Genomic DNA, 15,258 nt, shown 5'->3' on the forward strand with positions numbered 1-15,258 from the left:
TTTCATTAGAAACATGAGATTGGAATTGATTACTCTGAATACATTCTAATGGACGGCGAAAAACAAGAAAATACTGTATAATGACCGGGTAACCAACCAACCGCCACTGGTCCTCTTCCAGGAAAGTAGCTCTCTGAAAAGGCCATGCCTAATATGATTTGTCTTAAAACTCTCTTAGCCTGTAAAATTGAATTTATCTGGGTTTGTTAGGCAGGAAGCCTCCCGCCTATCAACCTCAGTTCTGCCACAGTCTGCTAATCGCCAGACCTCAAGAGTACTGACTGGCGAACACGGAGCATTTAGCTGCTCTTGTTCCCCTTAGGGTCTGTGTTAAAACATTGATGCAGAGTGTTGAAGCATCTGCCTTGGTGAAACCCTTGATCGTACATAGCCGGGATGCGTCCCATATGGCATCCTATTCCCTATTTAGTGCGCTACTCTGGGCCCTGTCAAAAGTATTGCACTAAATTAGGAATAGGATGCCATTTGTAATACAACCGAGAAGGCTGTTGTTCTAGCAGCCCAGTGCTCTCCGACCCGTTTTTAAATGACCTGGACGAGGGTGTTGAAAGAAATCCTAAGCTTTATCCCAGACCTGTATAGTGATATAATCGGCTCAATGTAATGGGCTAATTGCTTAATCATGTCATTAATTATCTCCAGAAAAGCATGAAATGAGTTGTTGCTGCAAACACTATTATTCGGGAGGCAATGAGAAAAAAGATCTGTGATACGGTCTCATCTTATCAGAACAGATTCATAATATTCTGTCAGTAGCCTGAACTTTTAATTTCATTGAATAAACTTTATTAATGCATCAAATGGAGGAAACGTTTATATGATGTCTTGACCTAGGTCTAACGAACCAGTCTGGAACCAGTTTAAAATGGACTGGATGAAACCAGTTTCCCTGTTTGAGACATGTTCAAATGAGAGAGAACGATTTTAATGTACTTCTTGAGACTTGAACACTGTTTACTCTCTGCCATAGAAATTAAATTATAAGTTCTATCCTTTTTTTATGCTTTCGATTAAATAAAAGTAGTAAGAAGAGAGATTTGCTTCATCAAATCAAATCAAATTTATTTATATAGCCCTTCGTACATCAGCTGATATCTCAAAGTGCTGTACAGAAACCCAGCCCAAAACCCCAAACAGCAAGCAATGCAGGTGTAGAAGCACGGGGGCTAGGAATAACTCCCTAGAAAGGCCAAAACCTAGGAAGAAACCTAGAGAGGAACCAGGCTATGTGGGGTGGCCAGTCCTCTTCTGCCTCTGCCGGGTGGAGATTATAACAGAACATGGCCAAGATGTTCAAATGTTCATAAATGACCAGCATGGTCGTATAATAATAAGGCAGAACAGTTGAAACTGGAGCAGCAGCACGGCCAGGTGAATTGGGGACAGCAAGGAGTCATCATGTCAGGTAGTCCTGGGGCATGGTCCTAGGGCTCAGGTCCTCCGAGAGAGAGAAAGAAAGAGAGAATTAGAGAGAGCATATGTGGGGTGCCAGTCCTCTTCTGGCTGTGCCGGGTGGAGATTATAACAGAACATGGCCAAGATGTTCAAATGTTCATAAATGACCAGCATGGTCGAATAATAAGGCAGAACAGTTGAAACTGGAGCAGCAGCACGGCCAGGTGGACTGGGGACAGCAAGGAGTCATCATGTCAGGTAGTCCTGGGGCATGGTCCTAGGGCTCAGGTCCTCCGAGAGAGAGAGAGAAAGAGAGAATTAGAGAACGCACACTTAGATTCACACAGGACACCGAATAGGACAGGAGAGGTACTCCAGATATAACAAACTGACCCTAGCCCCCCGACACATTAACTACTGCAGCATAAATACTGGAGGCTGAGACAGGAGGGGTCAGGAGACACTGTGGCCCCATCTGAGGACACCCCCAGACAGGGCCAAACAGGAAGGATATAACCCCACCCACTTTTCCAAAGCACAGCCCCCACACCACTAGAGGGCTTCATGCTACAGTATTTGTACTCCCTCTGCAGATCTAGGATTCATCTCAATATGACATTAATGCATTTAAAGGGAATTATGACTTCCTCTCTGCTCTCAGTAAATTACCCATAAAATCTGAGTGCACATTAATTAAATATTGTATCAAGACTGAATTGGTCTGGTGGTTTTATGTGGTGCATTGAAGATTGTTTATTAGTTTGAGTAGATGGGAATTTGGACTGAAGAGAGCGAAGCGCTGAACTAAACCAAATTCCAGCTAACCTGTTTCCACACTTTCCTTTTATGAGAAGAGTTTATTAGGGTTATAAATATCAGGTTTGATGAAAACCCATCTTTCATAAAGCATGTTGATGAGCAAGTTAAGAATTAGAAGGAGCTTATTTTATAGGAATAGGTCATGCCTTTCATTAAATAGCAGAAAACAAATTATTTAGTGGACATTCATACCGTTTATGGACTATGACGTTATTGTATATCTGAATGCAGCTGCTACTCTATTGAAGGCGTTGGAGGCAGTTTATCATGGCGCACTACGCTTTTATTACAGGCGATAGGTTCAGTACACATCTCTGCATTCTGTATCAAAAAGTCTCGTACATCGATGGATTTTACTCATTTTGTTTCTAAAGCCCTCATGCGTAAACTTCCACCATACCTTACTTCATTGTTAACTTACAGATGTATGACATATCAGACCCGGTCTCAGGGAGGCTAACTCTAGAGATCCCTTCCATCTCCACTGAGTTAGAACAACTAACTCCACTGAGTTAGAACAACTAACTCCACTGAGTTAGAACAACTAACTCCACTGAGTTAGAACAACTAACTCCACTGAGTTAGAACAACTAACTCCACTGAGTTAGAACAACTAACTCCACTGAGTTAGAACAACTAACTCCACTGAGTTAGAACAACTAACTCCACTGAGTTAGAGCAACTAACGCCACTGAGTTAGAGCAACTAACTGAGTTAGAGCCACTGAGTTAGAGCAAACGCCACTGAGTTAGAACTACTGAGTTAGAGCAACTAACGCCACTGAGTTAGAGCAACTAACGCCACTGAGTTAGAGCAACTAACGCCACTGAGTTAGAGCAACTAACGCCACTGAGTTAGAGCAACTAACGCCACTGAGTTAGAGCAACTAACGCCACTGAGTTAGAGCAACTAACGCCACTGAGTTAGAACAATCTGCTTTTTTTGCACCTTGCTTGTGGATTGATATCCAAGGCTCTCTAAAATTGGATGAATTGGTGCCTCTTGGGCAATTTCAGAAGGCTGATTGAGTACCTTTTTACTGAAGAATGTGTTTTGTTTTCAATGATTGTTTAGCTTTTTGTGTATATTGATGTGTATACAGGGCTCATCTGTGAAAGAGACCTTGATCTCACCATGACTCCCTGTTAAAATACAAGTTAAATAAATAAGAGCGAGAGAGCGAGGGAAGCCTTCTGTAACAGACTGGAATGAAGGTCAAATTATGAGGAAGCTGCACTAACTGCATAGCTGAATGTAGCTTTGGGACACAACATCGGGAGTGTGTGTATTGGTTGGACTCCCTGAGTTGTGCATCGATCTGGTGGGTGGCCATGAAAAAGCACCATAACACAGTGTAGCTGGCTTCACCCCAAAAATAGCATATTTATAATCTCTAGGAACTCTCCTTAACAGACAAAAAAAAGTTCAGGCGTTTACTTGATAGGGAGGGACACATTTCACTCCATGTATGGTAAGTAGAGTTCCTAGAGATTCTAAAAACATTATATCACATGTGGTTACTTGGCAATGGTAATATAGTTATATGTAAGGTCACTATAATTACAAGATGCATGCATTTCTTACATCTGCCATCAGCTCACATCAGTGTTGTGGGATTTGTGCAAGTGGACTGTGATGTGATACTGTGTAATATCACTAGGCCGAGAGCGAGCACACAGCCTCATAGAAATATGGATTAGTCTCCCCGTCTGTCAGTCCGACTCCAAGTAAATAAATCTCTGGATTTGTACACCACATAATCAGAAAATGATGGGAAAGTAATTTAGTGCATTGTCTCCAATATAATGCATTTTCTTTTGGAAGTATTGCTTTCATTTGAGTCTTTGTAATGTCAATGTTTTGCATAGTTTCAAAATACTGTACAGTATGTTTAAAACAATCATGTTTTATGGAGCTCCCATCATTCGAGTGGTTACATTTACCAAGCCCAATCTCTGTTTACCAAAAAAGGTGACAGGGTCAGGCTGTTGAAATTAGAGATTGTGTCTTTAGTGGGGAAATAGGCCTATATATATTTTTTAATCTTGATGTTGGCCTACTTTGTTAACTGAACCAAGTTTATTAAAGATCTGGGCTCACAAATTAGTCTGAATTTGAATATTATTTATTAACAGATAGGGGCTCTCTTAGTTTGCTTGGTCTGCTATTGTCTGTTTTAGTCTACTCACTCAGTATGCAATTATTATTTTTTGTGGGTCAGTCTCTTGAAAGATGACACTTGGCTGACCGTGAGGGTCACTGAAATAATGAGCACCTTATTTCCTTAATAGTGCACTACATTTTACCAGAATCCTATCGGCCCTGGTCAAAAGTAGTGCACTATATAGGGAGCCATTTTAGGACACAGTCACAGTTTGTCTCCATGCTCATCACGTACCACGTATCGGCTCATGTAGACATTTGACATGAGTGAAGAACGTGACTCAACTGTGACTGCAATGTAAGCTTTTCTCCCTCCCTATGGGTGCCTCTGTGGAGAATGAACGTGTCTGGCTTTCGCATGCATATTTCAGCTCTCATGTTTCATTTTGAAACGTATTGCTTTGGGAATGAAGACCGAGTCAAGTCATGAATTTTTTTAGCAGACAGGTGGTAACGACCGCATGTCACAACCGTATGTTGATTTCAGTTCTGTAACAGTATCTGTTAATAAAAGTGGGTGTCTAGAAAGTGATCTGAACCAAAGAACTTGGATGAGTAACATACTACTACCACCACTGTCTTCTTAAATCAACGTATCTATGTAATAGCAGTATTTTTACCACCGTTTTGGCCGAATACCCAATTCGGATTGGTTTGATGCTGTGAATTTTACTTTGCTTTTCTTACAGTAAGCCCATCTATCCCATGGATTTAGCAAGCCTGTTTTCACACCTACTGTATTACATTACTTGGCCACTTGAATGCAGGCTGTCCACACTCCGCCCTGAGCCACGCATTTACATTTCCCTTTGTTTTAAGCTGGCTTAATTATTTACAGCGTTCCGTGCCTGTCGGAAAGACCGACTATTTCATTTGTTAACGTGAACCTCATCGTGCTTTGGGCACTCCTTTGCAAACATGCCGAGGAATGTTTATTTCTGAGACTCAATTGGCTGCGACCTGTAAAATGTTTAATTAGCTACACACACAGATCAGCCATGTGGGGAGATGGCCTACTCTACCATGTCCAGGTTGTGGAGAGGTGTGTTTGGACTGGGTGGCAGTGTGTTTGGACTGGGTGGCAGTGTGTTTCTTTCTCTAGTGCTCGTTTCTCTGTCTGTGTTGATAGAGGTCAGGCCGGGCGGTTAATGCTCAGGGCAATGTGTTTTCCGAGGGCACAATCTAGTGTGTGTGTAATTATGTTCAGCCTGATGCCCTGGCAGTGGCAGCACCACTCTATTTCCGACAGTGCACTGCTTTTCACCAGAGTCATATGGGCCCTGGTCAAAAGTACTGCACTATATAGGGAATAGGGTGGCATTTGGGCCGTGGTCCAACTTTCAGTTGATTTCTTCCTTGTCTGACGCAGTGACGCTCCCTCCCGGAATCTGCTTATCTCCGCCCTACCCAGCAGACAAAACGCTGCAGCCTCCCTCTCTCCCTCACGCCTACTCTCCTCCCCTTCCCCTTCCACGCCGTCTTTCTGGAACGATAGGGGGTAACATATCAAATGCGACGCGCGGCGAGAGAAATTGCACCGTAGTCGGCGCGCTGACGTGTGACAGACTGGGTGCGATCGCTGTCTTCACAGCTCCACCGCCTCATGGAATGTTAATGAGGTTGACGACATTCCGGAATATTCTTGGGGCGGCGGGAGGAAAGGAAAACATTTCAGGGACAGAAGGGTCATGCCATATTTAATTTTCTCGGTAGCTACTCGTCAAAATTGATCAACTGTTTTGTGGCAAGATCTTAGGTCATTCCAATAAACAATATGTTAAGCATGTTGGATTTTGTTTTATCAGAGTTCTATGCAAACTAATAAAACTGAAACCGAAGCCAAAATGTGTGTTGCATTTACAAGTCAACATTGATCAACCGTGAGATCTTACAACACCATAAACAATAATATGTAAATAATACAAAATACAAAAATCTGACAGTTATAACAAATGGAATTGAAGCCACTCAATGTCCTCATGGCTGCTGGATGGTAAATATCAGATAAACACCATTAAGCCTTCGCACTGAAATGCCAAGCCCTGCATACCATTTCCTGAAATGCTACTGAAATTAACAGAGATGATGTCATTGTGAATGTCAGATCACTGTGTGTCCTTTCTATCCCACCCCACTTCTTATTGCCTAGCTACTGGGCTATGTCCCAATTATCACTCCTTACTCCCTAAATATGCATTTGTCCACTATTTGAAATGAGATGAGTGGTATAAGAAACATGGTGGTGAACAAAGGCAATACACTTAGATTTGTGGGAAGTAGTGAACGAGGGCACACTTCAGGAAGGAGACGTTATTGGGACACAACTATTGTGAATGTCAGCTTACTTTTTTCAGTCCCATCGTCCATCCTACCTTTTGGCTAGCTACCGGAGTCAGGAGATGACCATAGAAATCCACAGACCTAAATGAAGCAGTAAGGTCATCCTCAAAGATACCCGCCAGCTCAGTTAAACATTTAAATGAGTCCCTTAACGGACAGCATGAAATCCAATGATTTATTGGGGTCGCTGAAATAAGCTGATCCTCTCCTCTTGTTTTTAATTTTTCAGAGGAAGGCCAATAAGAACGGTCCATCTCAGTATACAAGGCATACTCCGATTTACTCACACCATAACGATATATTGATTAGCCTAGTTATGAAGATGAAAATAGAAAATCATTTTCTCTGGGGGTGAGTGTGGAGAGATACTCACTGGCATTATATCACTATGCTGTCATTTTCTCCTTGTCCTTCAAGAAGTCAATCTGAGATTAGAATATGACTATTCATGAGATCAATACAAATTATAGGAAAATGAAAGGGAAATATAGAAAACACTGTACTGTATATTTTAGCCTCAAGTTATGTTAGCTGGTTAGCAGTAAGACTGATATGAGGTATCTATGCTTCATACTATACTGTGTTCCCTCCTCCAGATCTAAAGAAGACTCTGGCGGTGCTCCTGGACAATATCATGGTGCGGCTGGGCAAGCTGGAGTCCAAGGTGGAGAACATCTACAACGGCACAGGGGCTAACCTGACCAACGGCACCAGCACAGTCACGCCCAGCGCCTCCAATGCAGAGAAGGTCAACGTGGCAGGTGAGGCTCACACTCTCCCTCACGAGCTTACCCCCCCCCCTTCCTTTTGCACCTTGAAAATCCCCAGTCCTAGTTCTGGAACATGTCAAAGTAATAAGACATAGGCCTATAGGAGGGGTGTCAAGCTCAATTCCTGGAGTTGCTGAGTGTCTGGGTTTTCGCTCCTCCCTTGTACTTGATTGACCAATTAAGTTAGTTAGGAACTCACCTGGTTTTCTAGGTCTGGACACTAATTGAAAGGAAATAACAAAAACAAATGAATAGACACTCAGTTCTCCAGTGAATCCGATGTGAGCTTAGCTGAATAGTGCTATTTATGCTGATAAGAATAAAGCTGTGCTCTGAGCCTGCATTGAAATGGCTCTATTCACCTAAGTTACCCCTCTGTCCTTAACCTACTGTAAGCAGTTGACTGCTCCAATATTCAAACCCATAGAAAACCTTTCTTCTTTTGCATACCTTTTCTGTGAGAACATAGAAAGCACTCTTATAGGCCGCGGCCTTGAACATAGCTTGAATAAGGCCTCTCATTCACACATGCGGCGGGCCCCATTTTATTAGCCTTCATTTATTTTTCTTTCAGTTTTAAGAGGACATGTTTGCCGGCTGGTAAATACTGAGTGTTTGTTTGCTCGGGTGGGCCCTGGGATTGGCTCTCAGTAGTTAGTGAAGTATTTAGAGGTTTCAATGGGGACTTTGTGTGGCGACTGAATATGGTCGGAATTACATTATGACGATTGAGTTACAAAGGGAGCATTTTACTCTTGAGAGAGCTAGGCCCATTCCGTTCAGGCTTCAGAATGTTTCTTAAACAAAAGAAAGAATGTTCAACTCGTCCTCCTTTCTGTGTTAGGATGATTTTGTATTTAAAAAAAATAAAAAATAATACTGCCTCCGTCTTGGGCTGCTTCAGTATCAGTGACAGTTCCCTGCTAGCTGTGTCGGTCAGGACATTGTGGTCCTTCTGTACTGCAGCAACCGCTACTTCCTGTGCAACAGCGATAACAAGATGGAGGTTATCTCCCATACCACATTAACGGTGCACTGATCTCTCAATCCCACCCTTTGTCAACCAATGGAATACTCTGGCTTTGGACTAGTCAAAGGAAAGAGACCATACTGGTTGTCTTGACTTCTAACCTGTAAATAGACGCACGTATCATTTGGCCGTGTGGTTTGCCCCAACAGTCTGAGTCATCCCTGAAACACCACTCTTCCTCTCCACCTCTGTCCTGTGTGGCAGAAAGCCCTGCCAACCCATTTTCTGTTTTCCCCTGGGCCATGTGGGGCTGGGAAGGCAATTACCCAGATAGGATCTGGACAGTGATGGGTTCACGCATGTCTTCTGAGAGGCTGCTAGCTATCAAGGTGGAGCACCCAGGGCCCCAGGAAGAGGTGTCGTGCTCCCCCCTTTCCCTGCTACCACACTGTGTCTCAGTCAGACAGTTTGGGCCCTGCTCAGCCATGGAGAGAGGCCTCTGTTCTGACTATCTGACTTAACTACCGCTAATGTACTGCTTAGACAAAATATGCTGCTTTAATCACTGTAAATATGCACATTTTGGTATAATCATGAAGTAAACATCTATCTCCCGAATTTGATTGTCGCAGCTAGATAGCTTTACAATGTGCTCATTTTAAAGCTATCCCAAACATGTCACTTCTGGCCAGTGCCTGACCCACCTCACAGCTGTGTATGGATGTGGCTGAGTCACCACAACCAGCCACACAGTCGGAACTCGGAGGGCAACGCCTAGTCCCTTCCTAACTGCTCTCGACTCTGAGAGAGCCCCCCCACCGCCACCCATTAACAGCTGTTTGGGACGAAGGTATTTGACAATGCCTCCTCCGTGTGGACTAAATAAAAACGAAGTAAACACTTGTTAGGCTTATCTGTTTTTGCTGGCACTGGCACAGTTTGGATTCGAGACCTACTCTGCAATTGAATGGCCTAACTCATGGAGCCAACAGGCTTCTCAGACTGTTGGTGGAGGAGGACCCTTAAAAGCATCTGAAAGATGTTGTCAGGTCATGTGACCAGGGAGGGTCTGCAGTGGCCACTCTGCTTCCTTGCAGTGATGAGCAAATTTGAAGTCAGATAAGGAAGTTCATGCGAGGTATGTTGGGGTGTAACTATTTAAGTTACACATTCTATTGTGTAGGCCTAACTTGGAATAAAAGAACAAAGTCAGTTTTGTTTTTGTCTATTTTATGGGGTTGTGGGTGAAATAAGGAAGTGTTAATGAGAACAGGGCTTCACTGTCCTTTTGCGGACTTATTCACACACAGTTTTATCTTTGTATGTTTTATGGTGTAGCGATTTTGCATCCCTCATTTGATGACTACTCTTAGCCAATTGGGGTCTCTGTTAGAGGACTGATATGCAGAAGTAGACTAATATCTATCTAGAGTCTTCCCTTCCTAATGTCTACATTTCCCAATGTTTTCCTTGTTTGGGAGCACAGCACCGGTCAGGGCTATTGGTGGTTTGCAGACTGCTGCACAAGCCTCCTCCAGACCCTAACATTATTCTATGACCTATAACATTACCTGCAGATAAGCTGAAGTAGAAAAGCCACATGGCATTAATACCTTTGCGTTTCATTACCAGGATTCTATACTGTGACAATGGTATTTAAGGCCTAGTTTTAAAAAATGCTTGTCTTTAGTGTGGATGTCAATCTGCCATTTTTTTCCCTGTTGTCCTATATTATTACTATATCTTCTAATCTAAAGAGCCTCTGTGATCCTCTGTGTCTCTAGCACAGCTGAGCTGAATGGTGGCAGCCAGGCAGTGTAGTGGATGTGCCAGGTATCAGAAGCTCAGACCAGGCGAGTGATAGCCTTTCCCTCAGAACTCACATCAAGTGGCTCTGGACGGAGAGGAGACCCAGGCACCCGATAAGGACCTCTCAGAATCACTTCTTAAAAGGTGACCTTCTAGAGTTCAACTGACAACAGATGGAAACTAGCCTGCTAGCTAAATCTGGCATATTTACTGAAATGTTGTGGAATGTGAATTGTCCCTGTCAAATAAATGTAATTTTAAACAGTGAAATGCTTTGATGCCCCCTAATGTAACATGGAGTAAGAAGATGTTCAGAACTTATAGAAGCAAATATACTGAACACAAATATAAAAGTGTTGGTCCTATGTTTCATAAGCTGAAAAAACAATGTCTGAAGTTTTGAGGGAGAGTGCAATTAGTATGCTGACTGCAGGAATGTCCACCAGAGCGATTGCCAGAGAACTGAATGTTCAATTCTCGACCATAAGCTGTCTCCAACATCGTATTAGAGAATTTGACAGTACGTCCAACTAGCCGTACAACCTCAGACCACGTGTGACCAAGCCCAGGACCTCCACATCCAGCTTCTTCACCTGCGGGATCGTCTGAGGGGTAGTGGACCTAATGCCTGCTAGCTAAATTGACTGATTTCCTTATTTAAACTGTAACTCAAAATATAAACGCAACATGCAACAATTTTGAAGATTTTACTGAGTTACAGTTTAAATAAGGAAATCAGTCAATTGAAATAAATTCATTAGGTCCACTAAAACTTCAGACATTGTTTTTTCAGCTTATGAAACATAGGACCAACACTTTTATATTTGTGTTCAGTATATTTGCTTCTATAAGTTCTGAACATCTTCTTACTCCATGTTACATTAAGGGGCATCAAAGCATTTCACTGTTTAAAATTACATTTATTTGACAGGGACAATTCACATTCCACAACATTTCAGTAAATATGCCAGATTTAGCTAGCAGGCTAGTTTCCATCTGTTGTCACTTGAACTAGAAGGTCACCTTTTTAAGAAGTGATTCTGAGAGGTCCTTATCGGGTGGGCCTAAATAGCTGCCTGGGTCTCCTCTCCGTCCAGAGCCACTTGATGTGAGTTCTGAGGGAAAGGCTATCACTCGCCAGGTCTGAGCTTCTGATACCTGGCACATCCACTACACTGTCTGGCTGCCACCATTCAGCTCAGCTGGGCTAGAGACACAGAGGATCACAGAGGCTCTTAACATCACAAGGATGGCTCAATCTGGATTTGGCTCAGCGGGAGAGGATTGATTCAGCCAAACTCAGAACGGCCTTGGTGTGGACAATTGTCTGCCTGCTTCATGTTGATGCAGCCAATCACCAAGCAGTGTTTTCCTCTGAGTGTTGGCGTAGCGTGTTAGCTGTCCCTCTGCTGAAATGCAATCATGCTGGTAGATGGAGGAAGTGAAGTGAAGGGGGGATGAAAGGCCAGGTGCCGGGCTCCTGAGATCTGGCTGGCTCTCTTCTCGTCTCCACCTAGCTGGCTGCCGTTGAAAGGTGTGGATGTTGCTTTTGGCATTGGCCGCAAGTTGGGCCTTCTGTGAGATTTGTAGCGAGTAGGCTGTTGTTTTTGAGACGCTGCCGGCCGTAAGTGCGGACAGAAAAGCCCTTTTCTGCCTCAGAATGGCCCATCTCTTTGTCTTCTTATCGATCGCATCATGCCCGACCTAGGACAGACGACTGCCGACAATGGACAGAGGGCTAAGGTTTCAGTGATGCCGCACGGGACAATGACACCGCTGCATCCCTGTGCACAACAACCCTAATGCATCATGGCAGAGCTAAGGCAGGATTATAAAAGCGCTTACAATTTCACCTTGCAGACTGCTGCTGTCACAGAGAGTGCTTCTCTCTCTGAGGAAGGGATACTACTCTCCCTGAACACTTGACTATCAAAGACCCTCTGGGAATGTTGTCGTTCAACATAATGTAGCCTTTGACATAACATGGATGAGTCATGTCACTGCCATGTCATATAGACGTTGGCGAATCTGAGTTTTTGTTTTGAAATGTTGGGCCAACCGTCTAGCCCTGCTTTGGATTAGACATAATGCGCTGTGATCTGAGGTCTACTAGTGGTGAGTGCAGAGGCTGTGTGTTTTCCTCTCACAGAGTGCACTGCTCTGTGTTCTGGGAGATTCTGTCCCCTCCAGAAACACTCATACATCACCCACCGACCGACGGACGCTATCCAATCCGATGTCTCTCTCTTAAACAAATCAAAGTCCAGTTCTCCGCCGCTCTCCGCCTCCCAAGAACATGGTGCCTGTTCCAGAGGCTATAGGGTTACGGAACATTCAGATAGAAACGTGTTGTGTAGAACATTAAATGGTTGTCTGTCAGATTTGTTGGCTCTATTCATTCTTATTCTATCTGCAAAGTTTAGAGCTTTTCACCTCCATGACTACACCACAGCTTTCTGTGCCTGCTCCTATAGACTTTGACTAGGGTTATTGTGTACAATGCAAACCCCAGACCTGCCAGTGCTAAGTATGTCTTGGCTCAGTAGTCAGGGGCAGGTAGGAGAAATATGTTGACCACTAAAGACCTCCCGGTTCAATGGCAGTAATAAGATTTGCTTGACAAAGAACGTCTCTACTGGGACGCAGCATCTGAGGCCTGGCAATTACAGGATCTCCAATGCACTTTCTCTCAGGTTGGTAATGCTGTACTGTATTGGCAGTGTCGACTGCATTATGGCCTACACCGGTCCAAATATGAGTGAGTCCTATCGCATTAAAAAATGTGCATTCAAAGTTTTACATTTTCATTGGACCTTGACACAAAACCGCCCAAACACATTCTTCAAATATTTGTTTGAGTCCCAACCATGGATAATTTTTTACATTTTTTAATTTCACCTTTATTTAACCAGGTAGGCAAGTTGAGAACAAGTTCTCATTTACAGTTGCGACCTGGCCAAGATAAAGCAAAGCAGTTTGACACATACAACAACACAGAGTTACACATGGAGTAAAACAAACATGCAGTCAATAATACAGTAGAAAAATAAGTCTATATACAATGTGAGCAAGTAAGGTGAGATAAGGCAGGTAAAGGCAAAAAAAGGCCATGGTGGCGAAGTAAATACAATATAGCAAGTAAAATACTGGAATAGTTGATTTGCAATGGAATAATGTGCAAAGTAGAGAGAAAAAATAATGGGGTGCAAAGGATCAAAAACAAATACACTAGGGAAAGAGGTAGTTGTTTGGGCTAAATTATAGATGGGTTATGTACAGGTGCAGTAATCTGTGAGCTGCTCTGACAGTTGGTGCTTAAAGCTAGTGAGGGAGATAAGTGTTTCCAGTTTCAGAGATTTTTGTAGTTCGTTCCAGTCATTGGCAGCAGAGAACTGGAAGGAGAGGTGGCCAAAGGAAGAATTGGTTTTGGGGGTGACCAGAGAGATATACCTGCTGGAGCGCGTGCTACAGGTGGGTGCTGCTATGGTGACCAGCGGGACTTTACATAGCAGGGTCTTGTAGATGACCTGGAGCCAGTGGGTTTGGCAACGAGTATGAAGCGAGGGCCAGCCAACGAGAGCGTACAGGTCTCAGTGGTGGGTAGTATATGGGGCTTTGGTGACAAAACGGATGGAACTGTGATAGACTGCATCGAATTTATTGAGTAGGGTATTAGAGACTATCTTTTAAATGACATCGCCGAAGTCGAGGATTGGTAGGATGGTCAGTTTTACAAGGGTATGTTTGGCAGCATGAGTGAAGGATGCTTTGTTGCGAAATAGGAAGCCAATTCTAGATTTAACTTTGGATTGGAGATGTTTGATATGAGTCTGGAAGGAGAGTTTACAGTCTAACCAGACACCTAGGTATTTGTAGTTGTCCACATATTCTAAGTCAGAGCCATCCAGAGTAGTGATGTTGGACAAGCGGGCAGGTGCAGGCAGCGATCGGATGAAGAGCATGCATTTATTTTTACTTGTATTTGAGAGCAATTGGAGGCCACGGAAGGAGAGTTGTATGGCATTGAAGCTCGCCTGGAGGGTTGTTAACACAGTGTCCAAAGAAGGGCCAGAAGTATACAGAATGGTGTCGTCTGCGTAGAGGTGGATCAGAGATTCACCAGCAGCAAGAGCGACATCATTGATGTATACAGAGAAGAGAGTCGGTACAAGAATTGAACCCTGTGGCACCCCCATAGACTGCCAGAAGCCCGGACAACAGACTGTCCAATTTGACACACTGAACTCTATCAGAGAAGTAGTTGGTGAACCAGGCGAGGCAATCTTTTGAGAAACCAAGGCTGTCGAGTCTGCCGATGAGGATGTGGTGATTGACAGAGTCGAAAGCCTTGGCCAGGTCAATGATTACGGCTGCACAGTATTGCTTCTTATCGATGGTAGTTAAGATATCGTTTAGGACATTGAGCATGGCTGAGGTGCACCCATGACCAGCTCTGAAACCAGATTGCATAGCGGAGAAGGTATGGTGGGATTCGAAATGGTCGGTAATCTGTTTGTTTGTTGACTTGGCTTTCGAATACCTTAGAAAGGCAGGGTAGGATAGATATAGGTCTGTAGCAGTTTGGATCAAGAGTGTTCCCCCCCCTTTTGAAGAGGGGGATGACCGCAGCTGCTTTCCATTCTTTGGGAATGTCAGACAACACGAGAGGTTGAACAGGCTAGTAATAGGGGTGGCAATTTTAGAAAGAAAGGGTCCAGATTGTCTAGCCCGGCTGATTTGTAGTGGTCCAGATTTTGCAGCTCTTTCAGAACATCAGCTGACTGGATTTGGGAGAAGGAGAAATGGGGAAGGCTTGGGCGAGTTGCTGTGGGGGGTGCAGTGCTGTTGACGGGGTTAGGGGTAGCCAGGTGGAAAGCATGTCCAGCCGTAGAAAAATGCTTATTGAAATTCTCAATTTTAGTGGATTTATCGGTGGTGACAATGTTTCCTATCTTCAGTTCAGTGGGCAGC

General features: G+C 43.7%; 1 protein-coding gene across 1 annotated transcript in view; it reads left to right on the forward strand.

Annotated features, from left to right (window-relative positions):
• Window positions 1-15,258, forward strand: part of LOC112253925 (alpha-1,6-mannosylglycoprotein 6-beta-N-acetylglucosaminyltransferase A) — a 115,969-nt gene that overhangs the window by 17,043 nt on the left and 83,668 nt on the right. Inside the window, exon 3 of the mRNA XM_024426034.2 lies at window positions 7,335-7,499. Coding sequence (XP_024281802.1) covers window positions 7,335-7,499 — 165 coding nt within the window. The remainder of the gene's footprint in view (window positions 1-7,334; window positions 7,500-15,258) is intronic.

Source organism: Oncorhynchus tshawytscha, linkage group LG14 (assembly GCF_018296145.1).
Source record: "Oncorhynchus tshawytscha isolate Ot180627B linkage group LG14, Otsh_v2.0, whole genome shotgun sequence".
Classification (NCBI taxonomy): Eukaryota; Metazoa; Chordata; class Actinopteri; order Salmoniformes; family Salmonidae; genus Oncorhynchus; species Oncorhynchus tshawytscha.